Consider the following 17,664-nt stretch of genomic DNA (forward strand, 5'->3'; position numbering starts at 1 on the left):
ATTTCACATAATTCATGTTGGCATTTTGTAGAGAGACTGCTAAAAAACTTAGCACCCTACGAAAATTACCTGCTATATATTTCAGAAGATTATAAGTAGTGCGCTAGTTACCTGAGCTCAGAGTTAATATTTCACAGAATTCATGTTGGCAATTTTAGACTGACTGCTAAAAATGCCAAACTTAGCACCCTAGGAAAATTATCTGCTTACACGGTATTCAATGAAAATATGGCTTCTGTAATCTGCTCTTAATACATGTTAAAATATAAAAAAAATTGATGATCTTTCAAAATGATAAGTTTCATGTAACACAAGAGGTCTTTTCTACTTGCTCTTAACACATAATTTAACAGTGTTGAGACCAAGTAAGGACAACATTAATCATGATGGCTATAGGGTGAATACTGTCTTTAATTTAATTGCTTTTTCTAAATTACTGCACCAACAGGTTGTTATGTTTTTCAGTCCTTTTTGAAAGAGACAATGATCTTCAAAGAAGAAAAAAAAATATAAAAGGTGTTTATTCTACTAAATACCCAATTTAGTATCCACATTGACTTTGTAACATCTTTCTTTCCCTGTACCAGATCTGAAAAAAATAAAAAATCTTGATGAAAATGCCATGCTTTAAAAAATGAGTAATTAAAATTAACTGATTAAAAGATCCACATAAACTATAATCAGAGGCTAGAAATATGTCCTAAGCTGTTATACAGTTAAATCTGACTTATCCAACACTCCATAAGATTTATGAATAATTGGTTGAAAGAGGCGACTTGATGAAATACTTGGAAAAGAAAATCATGGAAGCTTACACTGATTTTAAATGGAGACACAGCATTTTCTTTCCAGTTTCAGTGGACTTAGGTTTGAAGGCTACATCAGTTTTACAGTCACCATGTTGTGTTGGGAAAATGTAGACATCAGATATTGTTGTTTTACCCCCACTTTTAAGAATAGTAGGGCTAAAAAAATAAACAAAAATACAAAAATATCACAAGAAATCTTTTTTTTCCTTCACACATACAGACTGCTGGAAGTACTTAAATATAGAAAGACATATATAAATTTTGTAACAATTGAGAATGGTACTTAAATTATATTTTAACACAAATCATATTCCAGTATTTCTATTAATAAAAATATTGTAATTAAGTGATTCATTCAACATACCACTGTCCATTGTCCTTGTCTGTTTGAACTTGAAGATGACACAATGTATCTGTCTGACAGGTAACAGTAGATCCTGGTCCAAGTGTAGGACCAGTAAAATCTGGGCCAGTCTGTAAGATGAAAGCAGAAACTGAAGCATTAATTTAGATAAATATTTTACCCTGTCAAATACTGAAGCAGGAAGTTCATTACTTAACATCTTCACTTAAAAATCATGATAATTACAATATGCATAATTCTCTGTACAATATAAAACAGACACTTTAGTAAAGAATTAACTTTGTTTACATTGAAATATATCAAAACATAGTAACTTCCTATAACTAATAAGACAAATACAATACCGATGTATTAGTGGGTGGATCTGAAAGAAAGAAAAAAGATAATGAATAAATTTGTCATGTATTAACCACATTATAGTTTCAATTCCGATCTCTCTTTACATCTAAACATTTGAAGTGCCTTATTTTTATTCATAGAAAAATATATTTGCATCAATATCAATTTATATCAACATTCATATTAAATTTCATTAAAATCTGTTGAAAAAGATAAGACAAAACACACAAGAGAAGCAGACAGACCAACGGACACAATGATTACAAGAAAGGGTATAGAGTTGTAAAACCAATTTACTGACCTACAACATCTACAGTAAAACACATCTGATTGGGATCTCTGAAATAAGAAAGAAATTCATTTAATTAAATAAAGTATTTTCTCCAAGATACATTTAAAGTAAATACCATGAAAATTATATAACACACAACATATTGAAATTGATAGGGTTCGCAACAACTTACATACTATTCAGATATCATGAAAAAACATACTTTAATCGATCCAATGAATTATCAAATTTAAAAAAAATGGAAAAGATCAGGTCTCCAACATCCTCTGTCACAAAAGTTTTGTTTTCAAAATGGAGAAAGTTTAATACAGTAGAACCAAAGCCATATGTAATACTAGTGATGTTTTCCTAAACCTTTAAAACTGATATTGTTCTTTTTCTAATTGATTTTTTTTATAAATAAAATAAGAAAAGAAATCACATTGTCAACTGAAATTGATGATAATATTTCTGAAAATGTGTTGATCAAAAGCATTTCAGATATATAAGAGGACACATTTTGAAAACCATGATAATTCCAATTATGTGGTTTCTAAAAAACTGTACTAAAACTGTACTTTGTTTTAACACAGACAGGTTTCCTGCCCTTGGACTGCGGTGTGATAGACAGAGTATGCTGATAGACACCATCTGTAGAATTGATCTTCGGTCCTGTGTTTATCTTTGGGCTGAGTGAACTGTCAGTTTCTCCAACTGATGGTGTTTGGCTGAAAACAAGTGAAGATATGGGAATAAGACATGTTTTTTTATTCAATCAACACAGCAATTATAATATTAAAATTTGCTGTATACTAATGAAAATGAATTATCCAAACAATGAAATATGGGAAAATATTTACATTTTAATAGTTTTTGTAACATAGAATCTAGTGCTTTAGTTTTTTTTGTGTGACACTTTGTTTTCCTTATCTTCAGTTTTTGTGTGTAATCTATTTATATATTTCATCTTGTATGTAGATCGTCTTTGATACCTGTGTTCACGTAAGACCATATCTTTTTTTTATTTTGACATATTTGAATTATACCACTGCTGAAGCTTTTTTTATTTTCTTTCAAAAGTTGATATTAAGATTTTCTTCATGTCTGATCTCAACTCCAATGACAACTAATAAGATTCCTTGAATTTGAAGATTTCTTAGCAAATTCTTAATTTGAAATTATTTTACGAAATGTAGGCCATGCAGATATGCAATTTATATCATAGGTAGATAACTGGATAATTGACAACGAGTTTCAAACTTTTTGTCAGATAGATTCAAATACATATGTAATGATATTAAGCTTCAATCAACTTGTCTATTAAGTTACTATGTTAACTACCTAAGACATTTCATCAGGTAACGGTCATTAAATAAAGAGAAAGCCAATTCCTTTTTAATTTGCTGTAATTGGTAAGGACCACTGCTACATACAGATTGCTTCCCTTGGTAAGCTCCCTGTATGAAAACTTACCTCCCTTTCACAATCAACGGGACAAAACATTCCTTGTTTATATAACATTTCACTTCTTTTGGTACAACAGTATCTACCAGTTTAGGCTGAAAAATATAAAAGAGTAATCAAGGGAACCAAGGTTATAGCGGTAATCAAAAGAATTTAATCCAGGGACAAAGACCAGACATGGAAAACAGACATACACAACAAAGAACATAGAGTAACTAAAATCATACATACAAAGTAACAAAAATAAATGAGCAACTCGGACTCCACTAAAAACTGGGAGCATGGACCAGATGCACCGGTAGAGTAAGCGTCCTCTGCTTTTCTAGAAACACCTGCCGAGTTGCTCATAAAAAGTCAAGTCCGGGGTAGACAAATGAGGAAAGGAAAACTATGACCCGTTGAATAAATCAGTTTTCATGGTGCTGATGGATACACCATAACAATCCACGAGTTCATGATGATGACCATAAAACTTCTGTAGTGATGACTTCAATCTTGTAACAACATAACCCTGTTCCAGAAGCCTATTTGTTAGAGTTCTAGCGAGATACAAAAAGTCTGTGTAGTTTGGGCAAGCTCTGGCATAACGTATGAGTTGTGATATGAACACTCCATACGCAGGAGCTGAAGGGATGTTGCCACAGATGAAAGGAAAGTTGACAATTCTGAATAAAAAGTCATCATGTTTGTTGTAAAGTTTGGTCAATAGTTTTCCTTTACCATCGATTTCTAAGTGTAGGTCAAGATATGAGGCTGACTTCACAGTGTCTGTAGTATCCTTTATCTCAAGTTCTTTTGGGTAGATGCGATGTATCAAATTCCCGAAATTAGGATTGTTTAAACATAATACGTCATCTATATAGCAGAAACTGAGATTGAAGGATCTAGCCAAACAATATTTTTTCTTTCTGATCAGATCAGCTATAAAGTCAGCCTCATAAGAGTGAAGGAATAGGTCAGCAAGTAAAGGAGCACAATTTGTTCCCACTGGAATGCCGACCGTTTGTTGAAAAACACGTCCACCACACTGGACAAATATGTTGTCTATCAAAAATTCCAGCATTTTGTAAACAACTTCCTCTGTATATTTGGAAGATGATTTGGAATTATTTCTTACAAAGTATGAGGAATCTCTACCAAGAACTATAGTTTGTATCTAGGTGTACCATCTTTTTTGGAAAAACAATGATGTATAATGTTTTTAAGTCAGGATTTTAACTGAGTATGGGGACTAGAAGTATACAGTGTTAGGTTCAATAGGTTTTAATGCTATTATATTCAGATAATAGTCTTGAACTGATTGTCTCCAAAAGATCTTTCGAATTTTTCAGGATCCACATTGAATTAATACCACTACGGGAGTAACATGGGTTGTGGTAGGACTGCAGACCCTCTTTGACAGTTGTCAGTATAGAAGTTAAAAGTTTTCAAAGAGGTTCGGTGGTACATATTGCTGGTCCAGCTATGCAACGTTGTTTGTATGGATTCTTGTGAAGTTTAGGAATCTAGTACATAGACGGTAAATCACAATCATCGTCCTTGGTAGAGAGACCAAAAGAGGATAGCACAGATTTATGGTTTTCCACAATCTCTTCTTTGGAGAGAGTGGTAGCAGTATAGGTCTTATCACTGCTATTATTTTCTACGTCTACCTCTGATAATAAACATTGGATATAAAACGTTTTGCAGACAAAAACAATGTTGTATGACATCATATTTGTCATGTATAGTAGACAATGTTTTTGCTACATCGGGGTCTTTGAAAACTGATGTAGCCTTGGCACTCATTGACCTACTTAAAACTTTCATTCGTTTCAAAATTAAAGACCTCACGGCCTTTAACCACTCTGACAGAGAATCAATGTCTTATCTGGCATAGTCCTCGATGGCATCCATAAGAACTTTAAAGTTATAATTCCAATTTATGGAGCGTGGTTCACGGTACTTGTGACCTTTAGAAAGGATATTACGCAGAGATTCATTTTCAATAATGGTTAAATCTCCCGTAACGACGTGACCAGAAGGACCATATTTGAATGGAGAGGTTTTGCAAGAACAGTCTCGTGGTTTCGCCTTGAAGTCCTCAATCTCGAGGTTCTGCAATAGCCTTTTATAATTGAAAATTTTGGATGCGATGGATGAAGTATAGGAATATGAAATAATTGGTATGGATTTGTCTTTGAAATATGGGGGAATTTTGTTGGTAACGTTTTTGAGATGGAGGATGTTAGCCAAATTAATTGCATCTATACCTTTGTTGACAAACGGTAGTGGAAGAAATGATCGTTTTTTTTCATCTTGACTTTTCACACAAACTGGTTTAAAGAGTCTGTGGAAACCAATATCCAAAATGATGGCAACAAGTCTGTATAATGATGAGGTGGGGGTCAGAAACAGGAGTGTCAAGACTTGTTTTGTAAAGGGGATGTAGTAGAGTGAGAGGTATAGAATAAAGTTTGGTTCTAATGTGATGAAGTCCAAGAGGTTTTTTGTATGAAAGGAAGAAGACCAGATATGGAGACACATAAAATGGTACAGGTGATATTAAAATAGGATTTTTTTGTCTCATTAACTACAGTCAATAAAGAACACATCAGAGCATTTTAAGTAGCAGTTCTTATAAAAATCAGACTGGAGAGGATTCATGCATGTCAAAACTCACCAAAGTCATTTTTTTTCATTCAGGAAACAATAACAGGCCACATATCCAGTCTCATTTGGTTATATATTCAATTATTGCAATTTTGAGATAGAAATTGCATCGATTTTATATGAAATTGGCACTTTGAATACAAAAAAGACTCTAATCAGGGGCGGATTCAGGCTGGAGCGTGGCTGGCCTGCGCCCCCCTAAAATTTGAAAAGCATGGGTTGTCAGGGGTAGATTTAGGCGGTTTTAGGTTGAAACTTTCATTTCTCGCTAATTTTACCACAAAAGATACCTACATAGCACCCACTCTAGAAGAATATTTCAAAAAATTAACCTCAAAAAATTTTTGGCCTTGCTCTGCTCGCCGAAATTTTAACTGCGCCCCTCCTAATCTAAAATCCTGCATTTGCCCTGATCATTGCATAAAAATAAAGGATATGTAGAATGAAAAAAAAAAACAGAGTTTGTAAAATTTTTTTTTTCTAAACTATGAATCACCTATATCATAAGCAGTGTCTGAATTTTTATATGGACTGGTACATAAATCATTACCACAACAGATCTTCATGGGGTACTTTTGGAGTTTTTAACTTTTTATCAAAGGACTTTACTATTATACATTGCATTTAATTCATTTCCATAGGATTAACCTCATATTACTCCAATATAAAGAGCTTATTAAACAAAAATATTGACTAGAAAAGAATGTTCTGGCCCAAGTGCCACAAATCTAGAAATATTACTTAAGTTTAAGAAAATTCTGAACTATTTGTGATGTCACCAATTTCAAAGATTTTGATTGGAGCTAACATGGAAGTTAAGAATATTCTCAGCCTTCCTTCAGGATTTTTTTACTTTTTTGTGGCACTGGGGACTGGTGATTTGAGATACTCAAACCAGTAAAGGACCATAACTCCTGAAAGAACTGTAGTTGGAACAGATAAACATTTTATGGCTTGACAACATTAGTTTTTTTTCAATCTGAAATGATTTGGTTGAACTGTTCTTTAGATATCATTTGGAAACAATAAAGGTAATGGATAGACTTATATACCTATGTTTTTTCTGACTAGTGGATAAAGCAATAAAAAAAACACCAACAAACCTCCTGTCCATTTGTTACAGGTATAACTGACTTGGTTGAATCTACAACATAGGGATATAAATTAAAAATGAAAGTTTTCTACAGGGCCTATAAGTATTTTCATGCAATTGTGAAATCATCCAGCAAACTCCCATTCAAAAGCATGGTAAGTATTTTTTAATGTAGGAAAGACTACAATTTTATCAAAGGAAACCTTATATGCCTAAATATGATAAAATTATAGACATTGAAATTCTGATGACTTTGCCATATTGACATACTGTTTGCCGGAAAATTTTTATGTCTTTTTTTCACTGTTACTGCGATCAATCTGCTTTTGTACAGTTTTAAATTCAGGATTTGTGATCTAAAATATCTACGATAGAATAGTGTTCACAAACCATTATTACACCTAGGACCAGTAGAACCTATTGGACAGATACAGATAGCCTTGTTTCCTGTTTCAGTACAAAGTCCTCCTCTGAAGCATGGGGTCACATGACATGGTGCTGTAATAGAAAAAAAAAATTGATCCCAATACAATGAAACTGAATGACAAGTATGTATATTTTGATGCTTTGAACAGTTTGTCTAATGCAACTCAGTGGAATAAATTATGACAAATTTTACTTTCAATATATCTGAGTTAAAAATTAAAAAAAAATAAAATTAAGATCAATCAAAAATTTACTTGATATAAGAATTATAAATATTTTTATGTTTTTTTTTTATTAAAGTAGGGACCATCACTTTTTCAGTTTTCAAAATACAAAAAGCTCACTCAATACAATATTCTTGACCTAACATGTGAATGGAGGTTACAGAACAGTTATTATGTACGTACAATGTTTATCTTCAGTAATGTTGAATTTGTAACATCTTGAACCTTCTGATGGGCTGAAATACAGAGGATGAGACATACAGATGCTAATTACAAATTAAGAGAATTTATACCACATGTCTATTTTCTAGCTTCTATTTCAAAGATCATCAGATACAGGACACCACAGATTTTAATAAGTCTTGTGGACCTACTTTTTTGTAATCTAGGAACAATAAACTAATGTAATGCTCTAAAACTTAAACTTACTTAGTATTTCCTGTCAAGTTTAATAGGTTAATAATTCTAAGATTAATAGTTCACATCATGAATTAAAATCATCTATCAACATGGTAAAATCATGAAGACAAACTGATTTTATTCATAGAAGTTCTCTTTTTTGTATGACAACGGAAGGCAACAAAGAAAGGTTTACAAACAAGAAACTCTAAAAGAGCCTGAATCGCTCACCTGGCAAACCATGCCTCATTAACTAAATAAGTAAAAGTATCATGCTTTTTTTTTTTAATGTTTGACCCAAAAATTGTGGAGAAAGAGCATATATTGATGAATGCTGTAATCAGTTTGTGCAGGATACCCTAAGGAACAGTTATGCCAACTTAAATTAAATTTTGTTGAATGGTTTCAGAGAAGATTTTCAAAGTTGTACATGTGAAAAAAAAATGAAAATCTGTTTTATGGGCCATAACTCTTACATCAAGAAACAAATCATTTTGAAAGTTACGACATAGGTCCGTTTTCTGATGATCAACAATAACCTTGTCAGAATTTTTCTAAATTCAAATGTTTTTGAGTTATTTGCAAAAAAACTATACTGATGGCTATGTTCCATTTTCAGTAATTGCTGCCATGTTTTTCGATGTTTCAAAAATTCTAAAGAATCAGTGTGTGCAAGAGACCCTAAGAAACAATTATGCCAACTTTCATTAAATGTTGTTGAATGGTTTCAGAGGAGAATATTTTCAAAGTTGTACATGTGAAAAACAAAATAATCTGTTTCAAGTGCCAAAACTCCTACATCAGGTGACGAATCATTTTGAAAATTTAGGCATAGATCTGTCTTCTGATGCTGAACAGTTGTACCCTCAGTCAGAATTTTACTAAATTCAACGGTTTGGAGTTATTTGCCAAAAAAAACAACAGAATTTTGACATCTACGTTCTGTTTTGAGTAACAGTGGTGATGTTTTTCAATTATTTAAAAATCTTAAACAATCAGTTTATGCAGGATAACCTAAGAAACAAATATACCAAAATTTCACTAAAATTGGTCCAGCAGTTTCAGAAAAGAAAATGTTTGAAAAAAGCTTATGACACACGACAATGGACGCAAAGTGATAACAATAGCTCGCACTGCCTTTATGCCAGATGAGCTAACAATAACAACCCTACCAATGCACCTGGTCCACAGTCATTGTTGGAGTCTCTAACTAGGTTACTATTTACTTTCAAGGTTATAGGTAGATGTATTTCTCCTTTTACTCACCTTGAATCAATCTGTATACAAACTTTCTGTTCTCCTATCTCTGATGTGGTTGGATGGAGGATGAAGTCAGTTTTACAGGAAGTTGATATCTTCTCTGTCTCCAGGGGATGTATATCTTGGATGGTTGTTGTACTCTCTTTTGATAATGATGGGCTGAAGCACAAGTTACATAACTGTAAGTAGCTTCATTTGACATTGGCATGTATAAAAAAATCAGGTCAAATAATACTATTCTTGTTATTTTTAACAATCTTAGTGGACATGTCATGTACTCCTCTCGGTGTTTATATCTAACATAAAAGCTACAAACTTTTAAGCGAAACTTCACATTTCCCAAAAACTCAGCAACAACTCACCATTTCCCATTCTGATCAGTAGTGGTAACCATGGGGAGATGACAATCCTGGTTTGCTTTACATTGTAGAATACTGTCAGGTTTAAAGGTCTTCTCTGTAAACGTTGAGGTTGACTTTAAAAGATGAAGGGGGAAAATGTATTATGCCTAAAATGCAACTTACATGGGGAGGACTGACTGTGATAAAAAGACAGCAAACAGTATTTTCTAAAAACAATCCAAGTCTCTCTTAAATAAAGTTATTAGTGATATTCATTAGTTTATTAGTTTCCCTATACAATAGTATTTAAAGGCCTAAGAATGTCTTTTAAAATAACTGGTAAATGATTAAATTGACAAAGAAACCAACTGAATAAACACAGAAACATTCGCAAAAAATAATAATAATAATATCTACCGGTATACTACTTAAATTGAAACTTTCACCATTCCTCCTAGTTTCCCCTATTAATATCTATCTTGTATGAAAAAGAAATACCAACTCCTTTTCAACAGAACTAAATACAAATGTACTTACAGGTGGAGTTGTAGCTGGAGGATCTATAATAAAGAAAACTAAATTTATCTACCTTTTATTTGATGATTGGAAAAAAAAATTCTAGGGATCAATGTTTCTTACAATAATTGAACAATGAGATTTAAGAAATTTCTCCTTTGTTAATTGCCGTGAAAATGAAGTGATTTATTGCTTAAAAAGACCAAGATACACTTAAAGCTGTTTTACCTCCATCTATACTGAGCTATTCAACATGGCAGAAGATTGATCACAACAAAGTGTAAGTTGAAAGCTCAATGAGGAACAATTACTGTGAAAGTAATTATTGTGGTTTTCATGGGTAGGCCAAACCATGAAATGTGGTTCCCAATGAATAGTAAATTCCTATTTAATGTTTATACTGAAAATTTTAAAACAAGGAATTCAAGAATCCACGAAATTGTATTTCTTCATTGATCCACGAAAATTGGTATCCATGAATTAAAGTTTGTCCACAGTACATTTCAAAATCATTTTTAAATTTTACTTCTTGTTGGATAATGACAACTCTAAAGTAGATAAAAGTAAATCAAAAGTAGACCTTTTTCTTCAAAATGATATTTGTGCAAATGTAGATAGGTCAAACTTTATGAACTAAGAAAGTAAGCAGGAATCCTTATGAATATCATAATGTTCTTCCTGGTTTAACAAACTGTAAGAAAATCTACTATTTTGATCAGTTATTGTGGCTTAATTATGGTAAACCATTTATGAAAAAAGGATGGTAAACTTTAGGTATAAGAATTATGTTGAATAAATATATGTTTTTTTTTTTATTAAAAAGAGACACCAGTTTTCACATAGACCAGTGGGCCAATTATGCCTATAAATGAATATCAACCTTTATTCAAATTTTTTGATACTGTGAAAATATTATTGATAATGATTACTGTGGATTTGGTAATCCATGAAATTTGGTTCCAAACTTAAAAGAAATTTCACATTCACATGTATGGTAGAGTTGTCAAAAACCACAAATTCAAAAATAGTTTTTTTTTCAAAACAATGAAAATTGGTACACATGAATAAAAGTAACTTAACAGTACTCATCATTACCATAACCATACCTGTGACATTCACTTTGATACAGATTTCATCTGTTTTCTGAGAACTGAAATGATATTTGTAAGTAAAGAGTTAAAAGAGGGGTTCGTTCAAAACAAAACAGGATAAATGCTTGGTACTTAAATGATTAATGCAAGTAATAAAAAATTAACTAATTTTTTTCAACCCCTGTCCTTTCTACATGAATTTTCAATATCCTGGTAAACAAGTTTTAATAAACAAAATGTAGAGATTACATCTACAAGTATAAAAGTCAAGCCCAGGGTGTTAAGGATACAATTTCATTACTGTCAAGAGTTCCTTCTAATTTTAACTTAACAGAAATAGTGATTTTATAAATTAAATTCCCCTGCATTCTCTAAATAGGAAGACAATGGTTATTGAAAGAGAGCTTTTTTTCTCAAGAATTCAACTTAATTGATCAATACTAAACATGAAAAATGTAGGACATGATGATGTATATAAAGACAGTGGTATACAAGGATATGAAGGAGGTATAACATAATATAACAGATATGTTGGTGAAAATGCCTTACAAGAAAAAGATTAGATTACAAATAAATCAAGACAAATTTTTACAAATACTTTATGTCCCAAGCCAGGAACCTGTAGTCCAGTGGTTGTTGTTTTTTTTTTTGTATATTGTCATTTGTTTTACGTTTTTTCTATAGATTAGGTCAATTTTCATCTCTTTATGAATAGTTTCACTTCATTTATTTTGGAGCCTTTTACAGCTTGCTTTATGGAATGGGTTTTGCCCAACATTGATGACTGTGTGCTGACCTATAGAAGTTAAATTGTTCCTTACTTTGGTTTTGGTGGATGACTCTCTAATTGGCAATCATACCACATCTCCTATTTTGATATCCATTAGACACTCACCCTACATCTGTTGTCTGTATACATGCCTTCTTCTGTCCATTAGTTGTAGGTGTCATGGTAACCTCGGTGGTGTAGGAAGATGTTTTAGGGATGTTGGATGGCAGTGTTGGTGGTTTTGTCTGTAAATCTGGGTCAGTTATACCTTTCTGTACTGTTGGTACACTGGTCAAAAATATTTTAGTCATTTAGGTAATGTCATTTGTTTTCCTTTTCTCTGAATAGGCATTTTGATAAAGTAAAATACCTGGGAAGTTAACTGAAAACACTGTAAGTATAAGCTCAAAAAGAGAATAACCTTACTTCACATGAATTTAAATAACAAGTATAAGAACCTTTAGGTTGGATTATCTCCATTCCTGGTCCACTGACAATAATTATATTCTTCATGTATATCTACCATATTTTCCAGACTGTAAGTCAATGTGGAGTATAAGTCGAATTTACTATCACAAAGTTCATAAAAAAATCAATTAAAAATTTGACATCCCAGTTTACTACTGGGTTTTAAGAAGGGCTATTGGGTTTCAAAACAGTTTTGTATTAAATTTTACACTAAATTAATGAAAAATATCCTTACCCTCCAGAACTTGTAACAACAAATGGTACTGTACAGGGTTGGTTTTTATAGCAAATAATGTTCTTAGGATATACCAAGTCTGTAAAGGCAGGCTGAATTAAAAAAAACTTAAATATTATATATAAATTTCTTCAGCTACAGAGGTGCATATTTGTTTCAAAGAATGAAAAGTCTAGGAATTTTCTTCAAAAGGATTTACATACACCAAAGAAGTTAATGACCTAGCTATTCCTTTGAAAAAAGGTCAAAGATCAATGACTCTCTGACAATGGCCAGCACGACATATGCCCAAGCTTAAACCCCCCTGGTGAACCTCATAACTTAATCTTACTGCAGGAAAAGTTTACAATAAATTGTGTAGTCACTTTATTTTGAAAAAAAGAATTGAAAAAGATCAGGCTAACTTCTTTGGTTTTCTTAGTCACTCTAAACTTTAAGTTCCTAATGAGAAAACTAAATTTCATAGTAGGATCAACAATAATGTGTACATAAGAGAAAAATTGTTTTGTTAATTTTTTTATGATATAAATATCTGAATAGACAAACCTTTGTCTTGTTTCTTCCATCTGTCACAAAGTTAGTAGATTCTACAAATAATAAAACAAGTTAACTTATTATATTTAATTTCTACTTACAAGTGTACTTGAATAAATAAGCAGATGTAATAAAGCACAAGTTATGCCCATCTCCTTTATTTGATGTATAAAAATATATATAATTTGGAAATGTACAGAAAATTAAAAAAAAAAAAAAAGTACAACAAATTGCAACAAAATTAATTTCAATACATCAAAGTTTTTTTAGTTATTCAAAGATATGTAGACAGACAGACCGCAATATACCAATATGCCAGCAGTATAACATTTATACCCCTCAGTGGAAAAACCTTGTCTGAATCTTAGTCTGAAATACAGAAAAGAGATTCAGAACTTCAAATTATGACACACAAACAATGATACCAATCCTTTAAAGGCTGAAATTCAATGCAATTCAATAGACCTGTTCATGTTAAATGTAGGGTGGTCGATAAGCTTAATTTATATACCTCTCTATGCCAAAAATTCTTTTGTTCTACCCACAGCTCTACTCCATAGAAGTAAGTCTCATGCATGCTCATCAACTACCTCACAGCCAACACGAAAGGGTCTATTAGGAACTAGTTAAAAAAACACCACCAAATCAATAAATCCTTTCTTCACATCTTATAAAATTAACCAAATTTAATGTCACTTATACCTGAATCACACCGTAGTCCAGTTTTTCCCAGTGTACATATACATTTTGGTTTATTCTGGTCATCTGTGACACAAACGCCGTTATTATTACAATGCAGACGTTGGCATGGTGTGGATACTGAAAGAAATGTCCGTTGAGACTTAACATTGTAATATATGTCACAATTGAATTTCAGCATATTGTGAAAGTACTTTAATTTGTGGATACCAACTTTTGTGGATTATGGAAATAGCACAAGTTTGTGGATTCTTGAATTCATGGTTTGGAGGTTTGCAGGATATGCATCAAGGAAAATCCTATTTTTTGTTGGGAACTAAATTTCATGGTTTGGTCTATCCATGAAAACCACGAAAATTGGTACCCCACGAATGATAATACTTTCACAGTAATGCAATATTCAATTCCTTATTTTAAACTTATACAAAAATGTTTTCTGTGCATGAAATCTTGACTTCACAAATTCTATCCTGTGAAACCCTGGATCCACTCCCTGTTTATATATAGTTAATATATGGAATGCAATTGGTATTATATATGAATATCACCAAAGCTATCACATTAACTATAAAATATTTCTCTCAAAAGTCATCTAATCTGGATTCATTTTTCAAACATTAATTTAAATTCTATATGAAAATAAAAAAAAAAATACATGTATATTGAATATCCCATATTAAGGCACATTTGATCTTGTAGCTACATTTTTGCATTTTAGCGGAAATTAATATATATAGTGTGATGGAGCATCAAATTCAATTTAACCATTACCCACCAGTAAATATTATTAAATACCTTTATGTCCATTCTGACTGCTAACAACCTTAAAACATCTCTTTTCACCAGAAGTTCTATGAAAATATATGAATAACTTTGTGTTGAGATTCAAATATGAAATAGAGAAAGATTACCATTTGTAGCCCTTATAAGAACATGCATTCTTACATCAGTTATATAGATTATGAGCCATTATCAATATATTGTTGCAATCACTTAAACAAATAAATAATTAAAAAAAATTGTTTGAATTAAAAAAAAAACCCAAACTATCTTAGGTATGCCTGACTACATAATACTAACCCAGGCTTAAAGCATAATTTTACAGGTCCTTGAGATGAAGGAGTGTATGCCACATCTGTTTTACATGTATTATTCTTTCCAGTTGATGGTTTAAATACATGTACATCTGGATTATGAGGAGAGACTTCATGTATTTCTTCACTGTAAAATTAGTGTTTATAAAGTATTGCAAACATCTCTCTAACTATTAAGTTATAAATATAAACAAAAGTTTGGCAAAACTTTAAACTCATAAAAAGAGCTCTGTTATACCTTTACATGCAAGAATAATTTGTTACATCCTTAGGAAAAATGAAAAAAAAATTTCTGCCCATTCCCCCTCCCAAAAAAAAAAAGACCTGATAAAATTTTAACATTTTACCATTTCTGGTTTGATCCCTGGTATGTCAGAGGTATGTGGCAGACTTGTCCAATCTCACATTGTACTTCTGAGGAATCTGTTACTGTTGGTGATGTGTACTGTGGCTGTAAAGAAACAGACATAAACTAGAAAAGAGCAAAGGTCAACAAAAACAGAAATGTCAATATAGAAGCCATCAACTGACAAAATTAGACAGCTACATGCTCATCTTTTGACAGATACTCTATCTTCAAAAATGGGTGAACTCTTGGAAAAGTTTCATCAGTTTACCTTGCTACTTAATTGTTTTCTCCTGCTACTTAAAATACTACTACATCCCTGCCTAAGGATACTTATCACCAATAAAGACATTAGCCAAAACATAAACAAAGATGTCAAACAAAAAGTGGATGTCACTCCAATCTGAACTAGAATCCCATAAATATGGCATACTTTATAAAGCAACTATCAAAATGTCAAGTGGTTGTGGTAATTAGTTGTAGAGAAAACTATTATGAAAAAGTAGTGGATGGATGGATACCATGACCACTATATCTCCAATAATAGACAACAGAAGACATATATTTACTTATAATTCCTGTCCTCTTCATTTTTTCACTGTAATTACTGTCAATATATTGTTACATGTGTCTTTCATTGTTCTACATTAAAAACTGGAAAGCATAAACCATATGTTTGACATATAAATGTTACTAAGAGAAACAGAATGTCTTTGCAAAAAGCTTAAGTTCAACTTTCAACAGTCTTGACAACAGAAATACCTGTACATCGACTTTCTTTGACCAAAAAAATAATAAGATAAAAAATAAAAAGAACAAAAAATTACATCTAATGTCAGTCTCTTACCGTTCCTGTTGGAGTAGGTTTGGAGGCTGAAAGAACAGGAAGAAAATAACTTACTACTTTTAAATTCCAGCATTTTTTTACTACTGTTTTTTTTTTACATTTTTAAACTTTAGAAATGAAGGACAATTCAGTAGAAAAAGTAAAAAATGATTATGACTGTAGAAATTCTGTCCTTTAAAACCACATTAGGTTTTTTAAATATTTTTGTGATCATGGAGATTTTGTTGTGTTAAATCACAATAGTTTTTTTTTTTTTTAAGTTTTGATTTTAAAACTGTCAATTAGTTACCTAATAAGAAAGATCTAATAAAATAATTAAACAGAACTTAAATTTATCAGGTAATTTCAAATCAGTAAATACAAATCAACAGAGATTAAGCATGTACAATTCAAAGTTAGTCCCATTGTGTCAGGTGTCATCAAGGAAACTGTACATCAACACTAAATGGAAATGTGTTAGGAAATGTCTTTTTGCAACTTAAATTTTCAACTGAAATAAAATTTCATAGGGATTTGGAATTTATGGTTTATTTGAAAACACAAAAACCATGAAAATTAAACAATACAAACAAGTATTTTTTTTAAAGTAAATGTTTTTTTTAGATCATTTCAAATCACATAATAATTAAACTTTTATTCCCTGAATAACTACATCAACTTACCACTTGTTTGAACAGTATAGCAAATCTCATCAACATTGGTTCTACAATCATAGAAAGCACATTTCTTAACAAGTGATGGCAATACCTCAGCTCACATGGTCTAATGCAGGTAAGCTAAACATTAGTTTTGAATTGAGAAAAATGACTGATTCAAAATTTTGAACCTTACCAAAAACTTATGATTTCGCTTGTAATTGGCTATTTGTCACCTAGTTTTAATATCAAAAACTCTAACTGTTATGAACAATTTAAATTCAGACTTCTCTCTTCTCTTCTCAAACTGAGGCAAGCAGCGATTCCATGACTATATACCTACTCAGTAGAAGATACAGTCTGAACACAAACTGTGTTGTTTCCAGTTTCTTTTCTTGTATTTGAGTACTGGCAACAATGTAGTGAAGTTTTCAATACTGTTTACAGAGATCTATACTTACCCAGTAGAAGATACAGTCTGAACACAAACAGATTTATTCCCAGTAGCCTGTGGGGTGACGACAATATCTGTAGTGAAGTCTTTGGTACCAGTCACAGGAGTGAGGACAGGTTTATGCATGTCTATACCAGGTTCTACTAAGCCATAGTGGACAGATGGTCTTGAATAATAACAACAAAAGATTTGCCAATGTGTACTCCCTGAAAACTTAGCAATACTGCACTAATGGATTTTAAAATTATCACAGGAGGCTTGAGTGAATCCAAAGATTTAGAAAGGGAGTTCCATGCTTTTTTCCCAAAGCAATACATGAAAAAGAAATCAAGCA

At 31.7% G+C, this 17,664-nt stretch overlaps 1 protein-coding gene across 3 annotated transcripts in view; it reads right to left on the bottom strand.

Moving 5' to 3' along the window:
• Window positions 1-17,664, bottom strand: part of LOC148624949 (uncharacterized) — a 189,631-nt gene that overhangs the window by 7,908 nt on the left and 164,059 nt on the right. For all 3 annotated transcript variants that reach the window (XM_088568099.1, XM_088568098.1, XM_088568097.1), the window contains exons 162-185: window positions 17,338-17,496; window positions 16,904-16,944; window positions 16,242-16,267; window positions 15,396-15,499; window positions 15,035-15,175; window positions 14,750-14,805; window positions 13,958-14,074; window positions 13,268-13,308; window positions 12,722-12,813; window positions 12,145-12,306; window positions 11,265-11,308; window positions 10,180-10,202; window positions 9,664-9,776; window positions 9,308-9,460; window positions 7,826-7,878; window positions 7,383-7,490; window positions 7,003-7,043; window positions 3,257-3,342; window positions 2,362-2,511; window positions 1,814-1,851; window positions 1,518-1,537; window positions 1,174-1,283; window positions 816-965; window positions 537-589 (exon numbers count right to left, since the gene is read on the bottom strand). In XM_088568099.1, coding sequence (XP_088424225.1) covers window positions 537-589; window positions 816-965; window positions 1,174-1,283; window positions 1,518-1,537; window positions 1,814-1,851; window positions 2,362-2,511; window positions 3,257-3,342; window positions 7,003-7,043; window positions 7,383-7,490; window positions 7,826-7,878; window positions 9,308-9,460; window positions 9,664-9,776; window positions 10,180-10,202; window positions 11,265-11,308; window positions 12,145-12,306; window positions 12,722-12,813; window positions 13,268-13,308; window positions 13,958-14,074; window positions 14,750-14,805; window positions 15,035-15,175; window positions 15,396-15,499; window positions 16,242-16,267; window positions 16,904-16,944; window positions 17,338-17,496 — 2,081 coding nt within the window. The remainder of the gene's footprint in view (window positions 1-536; window positions 590-815; window positions 966-1,173; window positions 1,284-1,517; window positions 1,538-1,813; window positions 1,852-2,361; window positions 2,512-3,256; window positions 3,343-7,002; window positions 7,044-7,382; window positions 7,491-7,825; window positions 7,879-9,307; window positions 9,461-9,663; window positions 9,777-10,179; window positions 10,203-11,264; window positions 11,309-12,144; window positions 12,307-12,721; window positions 12,814-13,267; window positions 13,309-13,957; window positions 14,075-14,749; window positions 14,806-15,034; window positions 15,176-15,395; window positions 15,500-16,241; window positions 16,268-16,903; window positions 16,945-17,337; window positions 17,497-17,664) is intronic.

This window comes from Perna viridis, chromosome 2 (genome assembly GCF_037379345.1).
Source record: "Perna viridis isolate PV_CMFRI_1.1 ecotype Kerala chromosome 2, ASM3737934v1, whole genome shotgun sequence".
NCBI classification, from domain to species: Eukaryota; Metazoa; Mollusca; class Bivalvia; order Mytilida; family Mytilidae; genus Perna; species Perna viridis.